At 37.9% G+C, this 16,515-nt stretch overlaps 1 protein-coding gene across 1 annotated transcript in view; it reads right to left on the bottom strand.

Moving 5' to 3' along the window:
• Positions 1 to 16,102, bottom strand: part of LOC148424032 (fibroblast growth factor 14) — a 101,967-nt gene extending 85,865 nt beyond the window's left edge. Inside the window, exon 1 of the mRNA XM_088415058.1 lies at positions 15,476 to 16,102. Coding sequence (XP_088271184.1) covers positions 15,476 to 15,566 — 91 coding nt within the window. The 5' untranslated portion in view covers positions 15,567 to 16,102. The remainder of the gene's footprint in view (positions 1 to 15,475) is intronic.
• Between the last annotated feature and the right edge of the window lie 413 nt (positions 16,103 to 16,515).

The following is a 16,515-nucleotide window of genomic DNA, read 5'->3' on the forward strand; positions in this document are numbered from 1 at the left end:
TAAACAAGACAACTGTGAGTGATCGCTAAATCTCTTGTGCGTGTTGTAATAGATCAGGAAAAGTCTTCAACGCACCCTTTTGTATCTTTCTGCCATAATAATCAAAATTGAAATAAATACTTAAAATATTTCACTTTGTGCGTGGTGAAATAACATAACATAGATGTTTCGCTTTTTGAAACAAAGAACTGAAATAAATGGACTTTGCCTCAGTATTTATATTTTAGGCACCCACCTGTAATAACACAAAGAGAGGGGAAGACAGTTTGTCATAAAGCATGATCTTTGTTCACTGCAAATAAGACCATAACTGAGAACTATCCTTTAAGTTGTACATGGTTGATAGCTCTATTTTTTTCTCATTTAAAAATGCCACTTGTGTTTGTCTAAATATAGAACATCAGTTCCAACTCCTACAAGACAGAGTGTCAGTAAGAAGAAAATAAATAAATAATTGATGGAAAAAAAAAAAAAAACCAAAGCTATCTGAGTACCCAGCTAGGAAAATAAAAACATGTAACATGGCGTTGCCAGGTGATATTAATGAAATGAAAACCCTGAGGATGACACCACCCCCCCTTCCCCGAAAAACAACAACAAACTAATTTTCTGTTCCACTCTTGTAAAACCATGTACACCCAAAAAAGGATGCGAGGAGTACGATATGGAGAGAAAGCAGAAGAAAGCAAAACCAGGAGCAAAGGACTGCCTGCTGCACTGCAGCAAAAATTCACACAGCCGACCTCAGCCAGCACACCACATCCTGCACTAATCAACATGGCCATGAAAACGAGAAGTTATACAAGGTAATTATGACAATCGTTCATTAGAATCTTATCACGATCTAAATGTTCATAAGCAATATGAGGATTCTTGGTTCAGCTCTGTAAAAATCACAGAAACACATAAAAAAATAAGTGAAAGTACTGCCACACACACCATAAACATAGACAATGTCCTGTTAAAAAAAAAAAAAAAAAAAACCTCAATAAGGGCTTTTACATGTGTTGAAATTAAATAAATAAATAAAAACTGAAATTTAGACGTCAGGTTCAATTGGTTTGATTATAATTTTGAAAATACTACCAAGCACAATGGAATATGTGTAATAATTATAATTACATTTTGACAAAATTAAGAAATGAAGAAGATCAAAAACCATGACTTTTCTGAGTCAAGCAACAGAACACACTATGTGTGAGATGCTAAATATTAGATTTGGTTTCAGTGATACTTAATTGAACTTGAAATAAAAGAATGATTAGATGAATAGTTGAATGAAATAATATATTTTACATAGAAAATGATTGAAAAATAAGACTTAAAATGTTGAGACTTTTAACAAACTGTCTAAGCATGGTTGACATTCTGAACTGAAATTGTTACAGTGCACTGAGCGCTAAAAATGTTTTGCTTCTTGTAGAAATTTAAATCTTGATGTATTTGGGAAATGCTTCATTCAAAAATGAACATGCAAAGCACTCCATAGTCATGCTGATACATTGTAAATATGTTGCCAGTTAAATAATGTCATATTATTAATCTTTAAACTTTTGTACTAGTCACTACATTGCAGACTGAACTGCCTTGAAAGCCCCACAACATGCAACTGCTCTCCTGTATCAAAAGAGTTCCTGGTAACACAATCAAACTCACAGTCGCGACTGATACGGTTGCGAGTCTAATCAAGACACAGGAGACAGACGATCACAATGGTAGATACACGGGGATGTCTAGCAGGCAGTATTAGGAGATAAGATAATGCATACAAGGTAGAGAAATATGGACAAGGAACCAAAATGCTAAATGGCCCAATAATTGTATTTGGTCTAATATTTGGTCTATGTGGTTTAAAAAAAAAAAAAAAAAAAAAAAAAAAAAAAAACTGTTTTTGTTTTTCGAGCTTTGCTCAGTTTCCGACAATCGGGGTTTTTTGAACTCCGATATGATGAAATCATTTTGTGTTTTTTTTTTTTTTTTTCCTGTCAGTGTCTGGTGTAATACCTGGTAAAAGCTGATGGACGGATGGATGTTTACTATGCATTCAAACATCACTACAAAACAGTAAACAGATTATATATTGCTCAATACAGCGGCATGGATAGGGAGTCATTTTAAAGGCAGCGGTATATATACAGTATTTGAAATTAATATGATGTTGCGAGTGTCAAATATTTCCAACAACCTGAGCAAATAGTCAATGTTGACCATAACTGGGCCTCTATCAGACACCTGAGAACCCAAGAGGGAAGCGCGAGCAAACAGAGGTACTGTGTCGAGCTTTTTCTTCTGGAGTTAGGAAGCACAGTTCACATTATGCCCTGGCGTAATAAATGAGCTGCAGGCCAGCGGTGACTCATGAAATCATATCAGCAATCAATCATAATCAAATCAATGAGATGTACTCTGGGCACAGGAAAGTAAGCAGGGTCTGGCGGACCTCGTCGTGTTTTTCTGCTCTCCTCATCGGTCTAAAAAGCTGAATAGTGCTCCTGTGGATGAGTGATTTGGCATCTTTTATTACCTTCATTGGAATTACCAATTAACAGAACAGTGTTACAGGAAATCCTCCAGTGTTTTTACACAAATGAAGTAGTAGACTTTACATGAAAAGGAAATCACGCACTCTCTTGGCCTGTTTTTAAGTTAAAATAAATAAATAAATAAATAAATAAAAACAACCAAATAAACAAATCTGTCATTTTATAGCTCATTAGTATGACAACCAACAGCAAACAGAAGGAAAAATAAAGGACATTCATAGATGTGAAAAACATATATCAAATGGAAAATAATATGATTGTATTTATTGCTACAAAGCATAACTTGGAAACCTGAACTCAAAAATGTGACCCAAGTGACCGCAGAGTGGATATTAAAACCTTCAACTTTGCTTTGGGATCCTTTTGGAAAATGTGAACAAAAGATGAAGAGCAAGCGACTGTTTGTACTGTACTTATAGTGTTTTGTGATGAATTAGGTAAGGTGTGTTGTTAGTGGGTACAAGATATGTTCTGTTTTTGCTAAGCAATGCTATTTCTTAGTGGTCTTGAATGCATCACACAACTCACGGGAAAAAGCGGTGAGCACCGTAGTGCAGGCGAGCTTAATGCATGTGTACTTTGTTTAGGCATCGTTTTCAGCCTACAGTATATCATTTAAATAATAGGTGAGACAAACACTAAGATCTAAGATCTGGTGCAATTTCTTTGACAGTATTTATTTATTTATTTTTTTTACACAAACCACAGCGGGCCATTAGAGCAGAATAAATAGCCTGAACATATGATCTAAAATGCTTCAAAGCTGTTGTTTTAGTGTCAAACATCATTTGTTCGCTGTCTGAATTGGAATCAAACTATTGGATCAAACTATTGGACTATTTATGCTAAGCTAATGCACTAATTGCACTAATTATAACATATGAAGTGCTCTAACTTTATCTATCTATCTATCTATCTATGTGTATATATATATATATATATATATATATATATATATATATATATATATATATATATATATATATATATATATATATATATATATATATGGACAATGGCTCTGACAGTGGTTGTTGAATGTTTTTGAATCAAGAAATCCCCAAAAGAGAAACACACCATGCCATTCGCCAAAGAAATTCCAGACGAAATGAGTGAAATCTATTTGTCTGAAAATAGTTATAAAGCCATTCCCAAGGTATGGCAGCCCTGAAGTGCAGATAACACAAACAAAAAAAACTAAGCAAAAAGAAAAAGTTATTAAATAAAAAAAAAAAACCTTATAAGAGAGAAGCAAACAAGAAAAAAGAAGCAAAATACGCCCCATTAAAGTGCATCATTTAGAAACAGCAGTTATGAGTGTGTGGAATATTTAAAACCCATTTGCATCACTAATTTTTGCTCACAACACAGCAGAGCAAATAAACCAACCAACAATTTGTAAATTTGGCACTCATAAGTCAAAGCACATCTGTATTTCGCAACTGTACTCAACACAGGCAATCCAATTCCATTTTTGGGCGGTGTGTCTGCAACATAAACCACATGTTAATGCACAACTGTATCCACATGGAAAATACAATCCGCGTTTTAAGTTGGGGCTTACATCGGCTTTGCAGTTTGCAATCACATTTTTGAATGACAGGGTACAACATGAATCCCTTTCTCAAGTCAGTATGATAATCAAATCCATATTCACCATTTGCCCAGCACTACAACAAAAGAAAAATTGGTAGTGTAAAATACAGTATAGCATAGTTCTTGATCTTGAAGATAAATTGAAGGTCTGCTTTAAAGATCATCGTGTGCCTCTCGCATCAGTATTAGCATACGTTACCAAGGTGATACAATGTGCATCAACCCTGAAGACAAATTATATTAAGCACAGTTTACTAACTACCTCGGTAGACAGTGACCTAAGATTCTTAGTCCATTAGAACAAAACAGTGAGTCTGTGTCGCTTAAACACATGCTTTTAAGTAGCAGCCATAAGTCTTTGTGTTGCTGTAATATATCTTGTGGTAACAAAACCCACAACTTTACTTTGGAAGACAGCCAAATGTGTGATAATACTGAAGGGGAAGGACAGTGTTAGAATAGAAACAGACACACTCACCAAGAAGAGGCGTTTGTTTTGGAGGGCATTGGTAAATACTAGGGATGGACAATTCATCAACCATTTACCGATATTGTAAAATAAGACCAGTGAATCAAATCATTTTAAATTGGCTGGTACCCTCTCTATTAATGTTCTGAACTCCTGTTTTCCAAGCTATTGTTGTACTGAGCAAATTAACACTGCCAGAACAAAGGTCTCCATGGATGTAGCTCAACTCCAGTTCCGTAAGTCATGCTGGCCTTCCTTCAGCAGAAAGTCACAAACCCCAATTCCATTAAAGTTGAGACGCTGTATAAAAACAAAATATGTACAATGATTTACAAATGAACCCATTACGAAGACAGAACATTTAAGGTTCAAACCTTTAAGCTTTCCTTTTTTTTCATTGTATCATTGTATTTTGGTCTAGCGTGCCAATTCCATCAACATTAGTTTGTCGTTCAGAGTAGTACTACTGCTGCTAGTAACAGTTTGACCTTGGAATGGATTTGTTTTGGTTCATTAAAGTGGAAAAAAAGTTTAAAAATACACACTTTTAAATAATTATGACATTTCTGTAAACCATGGGAAAGTAGGACTAATCACATAAAAATACACAGCAAAACTGTTCTGTAGATAACGCAAAGTGCTCATTAACTAAGGCTCAGCTGAGACAAGGCTGGGTACACACATTAGTTATGTTATGATAGGGTTTCAAAGTAAAGCAGCAAACAACCAAAATATAAACAACCAAAATAGAAAATAGCCTGTAATTTGTTTACTTCTACAATCCTTCATAAATGTGATGCAACCTGGACCTTTATTGGTTAAAACCAAAGCAGTGATAAAGCAGTGATAAACATATATATCCGTGTTCATGTTTGTATTGTGAGCAGCTGGATGACTTCACAGGTAGGTAACACTAGCTATGCTTCAAATTCCCTCACCACTTATTATCTCTCTTCAGTGACAATTCGCCTGCAATTCATTTTGAAGAAGAGGTTAAATTGAATGAAATGTCAGCTTTTCACAATGCCTGTTTTCAGTCTTTTAAATAGCTTTGATTACATATTTTGAAGTGATATCAGTGAAGTGTTAGGCACATTAAATGGACTACCACAGAATAACATGACCCCTTTCAAGTGGTTACCATGGAAACCACACTTCCACAACAACATGAGCTGCGATTCTTCAGTCTACGCCCCAATCCCTGACTTTAATTCTGAAAGACACTTTTGGACATGGAGCTGAAAGAATCAATTTCATACAATTATGACACCTTCTCAATCAGCCAGAATTTCAAAAGGCATGTGAGTGTTATACCTCTGAAATGAACACAACAAACAGAAGTACACAATATTTCTCTGGATTACACAAATCATGTTAAATGGTTATCATCCTTGAATATTTTGGAATTGATGATTTTGATCTGATGTGATTTTCTTTCACCATACTGTACATACATTTGGATGGTCTATGCTCATTTATCTTGTTGTCCCAGTAGGAAGTGAAAGAGGATCCACTTGCCAATGGAAAGCAAATAATGTAACAGACACTGCTTGTAATAATGATCAACAAGTATAATGGATATACAACGTCTCCAAAGCCTTATATTTTGTTTTTTTTGTGATGTGAAAAAAAATCAGACAAAGCTAAGTTAAATCTTATCTACCATTAATGTCACCTGTGTTTACTTGCAATCTCTTTGGGAGGGGAAGCAAGTCCTAAAAGCTGGGGTACAAGTGTGCCTATCATTTTGTAACTGGGACATGGCTATATTTAGAAGTATAAAATAGCATTCAAACTCATGTTAAACGTGAGCCAGAACACAACGTTTACCTTTTATGTGCCTCTGATATATACTGAAATAAATGGTAGATATTCTACAAGGCTTTTTTTCTAAAATGTTCTTTCCTGCTTTGTCGCAGAAGCCTTAAGACAGCAATTTTGAATGACAGCTGAAGAACAAAACTTCTAAGCATGATGTCTCCACCTCCATGCTTCAGTGTATTGCAGGTATGGTGTTATGTTGTTGATAAGTTCTTTTGTGTTCGTGCCAAACATACCTTTCGAAACCGCCAAAAACCTTTAGCCTTAGTTGCAATGGATGACACAATTTTGCACAAGGAAGATTTTGTTAGTGATGAAAGTGACCAATCGTTTGTACTGCTTGTATGTACGTAACAATTGATTGCTATGTAAACTGGCCTATGAAAAATAACACTCACTGGTTATGAGTATAGTAACCATTGACACAGAGGGTAACTTGTAGCAATTTCTTTCTTTTTTGCACTATTGTGGGTGTGAACACAGCTGACTCAGTTCACCACCAATCAAAACAGCTCCCTCTCCTCTGAAGGGCGTAAAGTTCTCGAGGTACGGCAATATTTTCTCTCCTTCCTATCAAGTGGCCTTAAGACTGTTAGTTGGACTCGACTGGCAGCTCAAGGACACTCTTACATACACAGACCACAGACTTCAAAGCATACACATCCCTATTTTCAAAGTCGCTGCTGGTCCTCTAAGCTCCACCCACATGACGTGACTACGCTGCGAAAGCGCTGGAACTATTACTAGCTGCTACCAGCTGGCCACGCCATGGCCCCCCTTCCCCCACCATCCTTCCCCTAGCCATGCACATGTGTGTGACAGATATGTTGTAGTGTCTTTTTTTTTGTTGGCACATGTGCAAGGATTTTTTTCCAGACTTTAGCCATGGCTTTTATTTGGGGCATGGCCAAGAACAAATTTTTTCTCTCCTCCTTTTCCTCATCTAAAATGTTTTCCTGCTGTTAGCGGAGCACTGTCCTATGGCGAATACTGTTGGGCCTTACCGTCTCGTCTACCCCTATGAGTCATTTGTGTTGAATGTTTCTTGGACGTCTATCTATCTATCTATCTATCTATCTATCTATCTATCTATCTATCTATCTATCTATCTATCTATCTATCTATCTATCTATCTATCTATCTGTCTATCTATCTATCTATCTATCTATCTATCTATCTATCTATCTATCTATCTATCTATCATTTGCTATAAAAATGCTACTTAAGAGGCTCATTTACTCTAACAATGCTACTTAAGAGGCTCAGTCACATGGCAAAGGGAGTAATTGATTTGCTTGAGTCCAAGCAAGAGGTTAAAGCTTACCAAGTACTGTACATTCATAAGGAACTCCAGGCAGAACTCCATGCAATGGTCAAATTATTTACCTATTGATGATATAGCATCAGGAGAATCTTGTGTTTCAGTGTCTTGCTAATGGACACTTTAACATAGTGCTAACATTTGGGGATAGAACCCACATCGTCCATTCGGAACACTTATCATTGAGTCATGGTGCTGTGTGATCACACATTTGTCAAGTGCGCACAGAGACTGTCTTCCTTTCCATGGAGCTTTATCCTAAAAATGTAATAATAAGAATAATAATAGTTAGTGTTAGGAGTAATGCATTACAAAAGTAATGTAATGACTGTAATGCATTACTTTTTACTGTAATGCTGTAATGTAATACATTGCATAAAAAATAATAATAATATTGTACTCGTTACAAATGAGAGTAAAGTAATGCATTACAATGCATTTTTAGCCTGAAAGCTTGTTTTCCCCCCAAATTCACCAAAAACACAGCGAGATCAGAGGAGAAAAGTCTGAGACAAAATGTTTACTTGCTGATCTACTACAGCTGAGATGAAACTGCGGGTTGAATATAGACAATACAGTATGTATACAAGCTGTACATAAAACCCTTACTTTCAGTTCGTCAGAGATAAAGACAAGAAAAATATCTTTGTTAGGTGCACGTTTTGTGCAACACCTAAAAAGCTGTCCATTTCGCAAAATAGGACCAGTAATTTGACAAACCATTCAGAGAGGGGCCATAGTAACATGGAGTTAGCAAAAAAAAAAAATAAATAAGAGGATTGCACTCTCTCGCTGAGGGATGACACTTTGACATCAAGAGGTCAAGCTGCTGTTTCCCACAGTGATGTACCAGCATTTGGAAACCGTCAGCAAGATCCTTGTTGCAACTAGCGTACATGACAAGGTAAGTTAATGCTAATTCTCACTGTACAATTGCTATTAATAATAGTCTGTAAATAGTTCTGGTCAATGTGTATCAAGATGAAGCATACAAAACTCATGTTAGCCAGTACGTTAAAGACCTTAACAATGCTGTAGGCTAGCTGCTAACGTTAGCCCCCCCACCGAAGCTATCTATTTTTGAAACATATGTCTCTAACCTCGCCAACTGATCTTTAATTTAAATATTAACATTGAAATTGTGAAATGAACTAACCATTTTGCCTACAGCATTATCAGTGCATCATGCTGTGAAGCTAAGTTATATAGAGAAAAAAATACACACAAAAAAAAGATTTTGTATCTTGTCTTAAAATGTTCATAATACAATACAGATGAAATGATTTGTACTGGTTTTAGGCTAAGGCCAACCTTTTACTGGATGAGTAATGAGAGTAATGAGCTACATTTAGAATGGCAAATCCATGTTTCCAGTTATGGTGGTGAGAGTAATATGAAAATAATGCAATAGTAGTGTAATGCATTACATTTTAAATACAGTAATATTGTAACTTAACTAAAAACTTTTAAATGACAGTAATATGTTATAAATAATGTATTATAGTTTTGAAGTAACTTGCCCAACACTGATGATAATAATAATAATAATAATAATAATAATAATAATAATAATAATAATAATAATAATAATAATAATAATAATAATAATAATAGTACATTCAATAACATGTTCGAATCCGTACAATTGAGGGAAATTCAAATGTCTGTGTTAACATGTAAAAGGAGCCAGTGTTTGACTTTTAAGATAACAGTCCACTTACTATAACTATAGTACGTCAGAAGAGTTTTGAATTAGGATTAAGGTAAAGTAAATTTCTGTAAGGGGCTGTTGCTCATGCACCTCTTCATGTTTGTGATGAATCCTAGCAGCGTGCCATGCTGGTTGGAGGCGGATATTTTTAGCAAACGCTGCCATTCTCTCCTAATTGTAGGAGTTGTGTTTGCATGTTAACCCACACTTTAACAGAACTCTTTTCCTTGTCTGTTGCTACCAATTAAACGGGTGTACATACATTATGCAGAAAGGGTTTTACCAACATCAAGTATAGATCATTGCAGCCTTTTCGACTCTGAGAACCTTGATTTTTTTTAGCTACCCTGAAAGGATACTGGAATGGATGGCTGCCTCTGGCCTTGAGCTAAAGCTGAAGTGAAAATTAGGTCTGAAGAGTGAGTGGCTTAAATGACCAAAAACTGGTGCTGAATGTAATGATAATTCATGTGGCATGTGCAATTACAGCCATATGAAGAGTGACTGATACAAGAAACTATTTTTTGCTTCTCTGGACATGTGACCTGCCCAACAATTGCATAGATGTAGATGCTCCAGTCTATGGTCAAAGTCCATTAAATAATTTGGTTACCTAAAGAGATGCTCTGTCTGACATTTATTAGGTCACACAAAATAGCAGATATCCAGGGGAAAATGGACATCAGTTCACCTTGATATGATTACATCAATAGAAATGTTTTATAAAATTGTTAAAGCCCCTGACGAGCAAAAACAAATAAGACTTTTGAATTTGACAAATTCTTGATAGATTATGTGAAAGATCTTGATGTCTCACAAGGCTGACACACGACTGATCTGATTAATGATGTTATGCATCCAACAATTACCTTTTAACACATATGATGTATTTTTTATTTGAAAAGCATCATGTAGCGGCTCGGTGGAATGGTGGTTAGCACATTCGCCTCACATTGCAGGGTCTGAGTTCAAATTCACCTCGCTCCAGCTTTCCTGTGCGGAGTTTGCATGTTCTCCCCCAGCCCGCGTGGGTTCTCTGCGGGTACTCTGGCTTTGTCTCAAACTCCCAAAACATGCATGGCAGTTCTATTCGACGTACTTAAGTGTCCTTAGGTGTGAATGGGTGCGTGAATGGTTGTTAGTCTCTATGTGCCCTGCAATTGGCTGGCAACCAGTTGAGGGTGTCCCCCGCCGACTGTCCCAAGCCAGCTGGGATATGCACCAGGAAGCGTGCAACCCTTGTGAGGATAAGCGACGCTTGAAGATGGATGGATGCATAGTGTATCTTAAATAAATCTCTGAATTCATTTTATATAAGACATTTTACAGCAACTAAAACATGGAGACATGAGAGATGGATAGTGATATATCCAAGCATTTCATGCTTAAGGGAAAAGACATTGTGTGTGTGCAGAATTACACCATTAGTTAAGCCTGATTGTCTGTTGGTTAACACAATTATCCTGTAAGAGACTTTAAAGTAGTCAAAAAACCTAATAGTACTGATTGCCCCATAAGCTCCCTTATATAATTGCTATCAGGAAAAAAAAAAAAAAAAAAACTACAGCATTAATGTTTCACTGAGTGCCCATCAAACCTTCTTTCCACAGGATAGTTCATGACATAACCTTATACTCTAACGTTTACATTACTGACCTTGTTAGATCACTGCCATTCATCGTAGCCAGAGTCCCCCATTCAAGTGACATTTGCAAGTTTCAAGACGACATCTATGTCATCGCACACACAGAAGAGGAGCTAACTCAAGTTCTATTCCTTCCACTCAGATGGCTCATTACTTAATTGACTTAATAAAGTACAAATTAACTGGTCAGACTGTCAAAGCTTGACTGACAAATTGCCATGTGTGCATGAAGGAAGTGCTCAAGGCCTACTTTCTGCTTTCTGATGCTAGAAATGGACACACGTGACCAATAGTATTCTGGGGCAGTAAAAATCACATCCGTCATTACTTAAATCACATTCACCATATAGTGTACATTCATACAATTTTTCCTCACCTGGATACTCAGTTTCTTCCCATGTCTTTATACCATCACTTTTATGAGAGATGTATTGTGTGAGTGTGTAAAGGTTGTAGTGTTCATAGGGTGTGTGTTTAACGTGAGAATGAGAAGGATGTGTTTCAAATGATTGCTTTTAATTCTTTAAATCACTTTCTGATTCATTTTTAATGTATGAAAGTGCAATACAAATAAAACCTAATTTGGTTTGAAATGGTGATTAATCCTCTGAAAAGTTAAAAATATAGATTATTATATTTGTGGGGGTGGCACGGTGGAAGACTGGTTAGCATGACTGCTTCACAGCTCTGAGGTCCCGGGTTCATCTCCGGCCCTCCTGTTTGGAGTTTGCACACGCCACAGAGGAGGATGGACGGATGGATGGATGGATGGATTTGGGTAGATATATTTGTGGGTGTTTTTTTTTTTTTTTCATTTTTGTATGATGTATTTCAACTTTGAGTTGCATCGAAAAGCAAAAAACAAAACAACAACAACAAAAAAGACCAAGCAACTCTTCAATAATTCAACAATATTGAAAATTGGGGCACTCATAAGTCAAGACACTAGTGTACTCCACCCAATCAAACTTGAAATGATCTCCCTGGCTCGAAAGTGAATCACCCGACTTGAAATTGGGCTTGAACGAGGGCCTAATTCTCATCACGTATGCCCAGCTTGACAGCCTTGTCAGCTTTGTCTCTGTCTGTTCTTGCAGTTTAGGTGGAGTTGCTATAAATACAGCCATGGAGCTGGAGTACCATATCTAGGCCTTTGCAGATGAGGCCTCAAGAGCAGCTGCCTCATCCCTGTGACAAGAAAAACACACGCCTGGTTTGAACTGCTGTGTGATTTGTTTGACAGGTAACATGCTCAACTAGTTATCTTATAGCCATGAAGAGACGTTCTGACACTGCCTTGCTACTTCATTAAAGGCCAGGTTGCTGATTCTGCAGGAATCGCAGCCCTCTTTTTCGCAATAATGAGCTACCGTGGCTTGTGTGGTCAGCACATGGCTTAAATGGGGGTCCTCTCATGAGCTTGTGTCTGAGCTATCACAATCAGTCGCTTTTCATTGCCACTGTGCCTTTCACATCAGTGACGTTTAGATTGTTTTAACTGTTATTATTAATTTAATCATGACATGATCTTAAATCAGGCAGTCACCGAACTTCATTGGACCAAATCGCATGGCAAATGTCAACAAATGTCACCTAAGTATTAGTTTTTACCAAATGACTTCAAATGCCACCTAGCTAAATTCACAAAGAGAAATTGAGGTGTACAAGTAAAATATTGTCAGTTGTAGGGTACAAATAATGTCTAAACTAAGACATATTGTAAATCCCAAAATTGATGAATTTGCGTTTTTGAGACATACGCTTCAATTGTTTTGTGCACATGTTTCCGATGCTTGATCCTAAGGCTAACTTTTTCATCTCAATCTTTTAGAACTATAGTATACATCTCAATAGGCACATAGGCTATTTGAAACAACATTTTCAAATGATCTTTTCTCTAGGGCACGTTCAAGTGAAAGTGGTGCGCTTGTAGAGACAGCCTCACAATAAGGAAAAGATGTGACTTATAGGGCAAAACCAAAGTATTCTATGCATATCTAAATCCTGCATTAGACTTAATTACCCAAATGACATCACGTGTGTTCCTTTTTTCTGTTGAATGAAATTAATTTCTACTGTAAAACGTAGCTAAACCATTGTAAAGTAATTGAAGGTAAACAATGTAGACCCAGCCTTTTTTATCCAGGCACATTTTAAGAAACATGTAAAAACTTAAGTAGAGGCAGCGTCACATAAGAATAACCTAAAGAAAAAAAGAAAGAAAAAGAATTCATTAAAGAATTCCTTACTTCAAAAGCTTGCTAAGTGAGGATGTGGAGCTAAATTAAGGCACACATTATTACACAAAGGGCGGTGGAAGAGCGGTTAGCATGTCCGCATCATAGTTCAGAGTCCGAGTTCGAATCCTGCTTGCTCCGACCCCCTTGTGTGTGGGGTTCGCATGTTCTCCCTGTGCCCGCGTGGCTTCTCTCCGGGCACTCTAGATTCCTCCCACATTACAAAGACATGCAGGGTAGATGGGTGCGTGAATGGTTGTTCTTCCCTGTGTGCCCTGCAATTGGCTGTCAAACGATTCAGGGTGTCCCCCACATACTGCCCATACACAGCTGGGAGAGGCACCAACAAGTCATTCACCCAAGTGTGGATAAGCGTCTATAGAAAATGGATGGATGGATATTATTACACAGTTCGGAGACACAATAAAAGCATAAACATGGGTAAAGTGATGCCAAACCCTTACATTTCTGACATTGTTTCAAATGGCAAGTCGTGCTAATATTGCTGGTAGTTACAGTATCACGACAGACGAAAAGTGTGTCTTAACCGTCCAAGTTTAAAAATACACATATGCACATATAGAAACAGAAACAAAGATAATTCACTTATTTTTCATATTGTTGATTTAATTTGTTAATGGCAAGTTCAAAACTAGCGAAAAAATGCTATTTCGTGTTTTGGAATCGTAGTTTGTTGTAACTAGAATTACTTCTATGCACGTGGCAATTATTCATAGAAATCTGCAATCCAAGGTTGGGCTTTGTTCCATATCCCCTGTGAATCGTCGACATCAAGTGTATATTGTACGCACGAGACTACACTCACACACATTCCTTAGTTTTGTTTCATTAAATATGTTGTAGATTTAAAAGCCAGCTATATAATGTTATTGTTCGGGGACACACAAAGAAACATGTAATTGGATGGAAAATTCTTAAAATTATGTGCCTGTGTTGCTAATAGTTTACTTAATCCTGAAACAAACCTTTTTTGTGTTCACCTGAGTAATAAATTGTTTAGGCTGTATTATTACGAAATGGTACAAAAATACATTATCGTCAATGACTATAGGTGCAACTGCGCTGTCTGGTGACATCCACTCAATTTAAAGTGCCTTGGTCAGATAATGCTGAGTTTAGAGTGATACTGTCAAAGAGACATTCATTTAATAATATATTTTGGGTTTGCGGCACACTGCACTGCATCATACTGAGAGATGTTTGTCATGTTTGTTTGTACTTGCAACGCATTAGACTATGTCAGAGTGTACCTAATGTCATCTTTGCCAGTATTCAACTGTTTCTCCTGCAGTGTCAAAGTGTCTCTACATGCAGTCAGATGTTGATGTGTGGTGCAGTTGCACTGTACTGCTGAGCTCATCATCTTCCATTCGCCAGGCTGCATGGAGTAACAAGTAGCCCCACACAACACATACACACACCACAAACACCACCAGATGCACAATTATTAAGAACATCTACACATTCAGCCTGTTGAAATAAGCATTGCATTGTTGCATTAAGACATAACCCCCCCACCCCCTTTCAAAAAAAGCACTGCATTGCTTTGCCAGTGCAGTGCTGCCGGTGGGGGCCCGTTTAATCGAGAAGTGATGTTGCAGTGGAGGGCTACTGCTGCTGCTGCAGTACGAACCAGAATGGCATCATGAAGTGCAGTGGTGGGCAACGTGTGGCACATGGACCATGTAGGGGGCTTACGAGAGCAGTTAACCCGACCAGCTAGAAAAAGACATCCATGGGAGGAAAAAGCATTCAACTTGTAAATGATCAAACATTACATTTGTTTGCCTCATTAATTTAGTTAAGCATTTAGAGCACTTCATACAAACTGAAACAAGGCCACTCAACCACTCAGTGCGTAACAACTATGTATTAACTGTGTAATAAATGCTAGTTGGGAAAAGTTGCAGGTGATGTGGTGCAGCTTGTTACTTGCCCCCAAAAAAACTGATAGCAGAAGTTGTTCCTCTTCCCTTGTGCCTGAGTGTGTGTGCCTCTGCATTACTGCATAAATAGCATTGCAGGGTCTATCACAAATTACACAGCGGAGGAGCAATAAAGTGAAAAAGCACACTTAGTGTTATGATAGGGATAACAAAGATGCAGCTTACCACTTGGATTCTTGTTTTTCTTGAGACTCTTGCCACAAAGACACTGCAGCATATGCGTTCCTTTGCTGAAAATGTTCCAAAGAAACCACATTGATTGATTTGGGCGAATCCAGTGGTTCAAACACCCGTAAAGAGATGAGATCCTTGCGGTTGCATAATAATAGCAATAGTAAGAATGACAACACAGTTCTCCACGCAAAGCCTGCCAATTGTATCATATAGGAAGAAGGGTAAAAAACATATATCCTGTCTCTGCGTGGTTTCTTGTGTTTCTCTCACGTGGCTTTATTCGTAACAATGCTACGGTTTCTTCTTCTCGTTTTTCTTCTTGTGGCGTCCTCAAGTAGAAAAGGTACTCTTTTAATTGCATGTGTCGCACCGGGGAGGAGACGCCAGCACGCACACACACAAGCGCGCGCACACGCACGCACACACGACACACACTCACACACACACACTACACGACACACACACAACTAAAACAATAAAAGACGGCGGACTTCTTCGTGGAGGAGACAACCATCGCCGCGTTTACTTCATCACTCTGACGCGAAGCCGAAGAGGAGAAGGTGGAGGGGGAGGAGGCGGAGGGTGGATCGACACCGCGTCACACGCCAGGGGAGGATGCATCCTATGAAGACCCCCTGCACAAGTCCAAATTCGCCCCCCCCCGGTCACACGGTACCCCTAGCAGTTTGCATGTCTTCGCAAGTCCCGCACCGCTGCGCCTCGATGCGTGTGGATCCCCGCGTGTCTGTATCAATGACACCATATATCCCCCTCCCCTTAAAAAAAAGTGCACCCATATCAAACCCCCAGCCTGTGTTTCAAACAGAGGAGGAGGGGTCACACTGGAAAGTCTGGCTTTCCATTACGTAAACACGTGGTTTGTGCCCATTCACGTCAGTGAAGCTGCTAAGAATTGGGATCCGATACGCAACACTGTCATACGTGTCCCATTCCGAAATCTAGTGCACAGTTAAAACTGATATTTGCTCCAGCGTGAGCCATTTAGGTTTTTAAGACTTTGTTGTATTGGC

The sequence above is a fragment of the Hippichthys cyanospilos genome, chromosome 5 (genome assembly GCF_059441005.1).
Source record: "Hippichthys cyanospilos isolate Australia breed blue-spotted pipefish chromosome 5, RoL_Hcya_1.0, whole genome shotgun sequence".
NCBI lineage: Eukaryota > Metazoa > Chordata > Actinopteri > Syngnathiformes > Syngnathidae > Hippichthys > Hippichthys cyanospilos.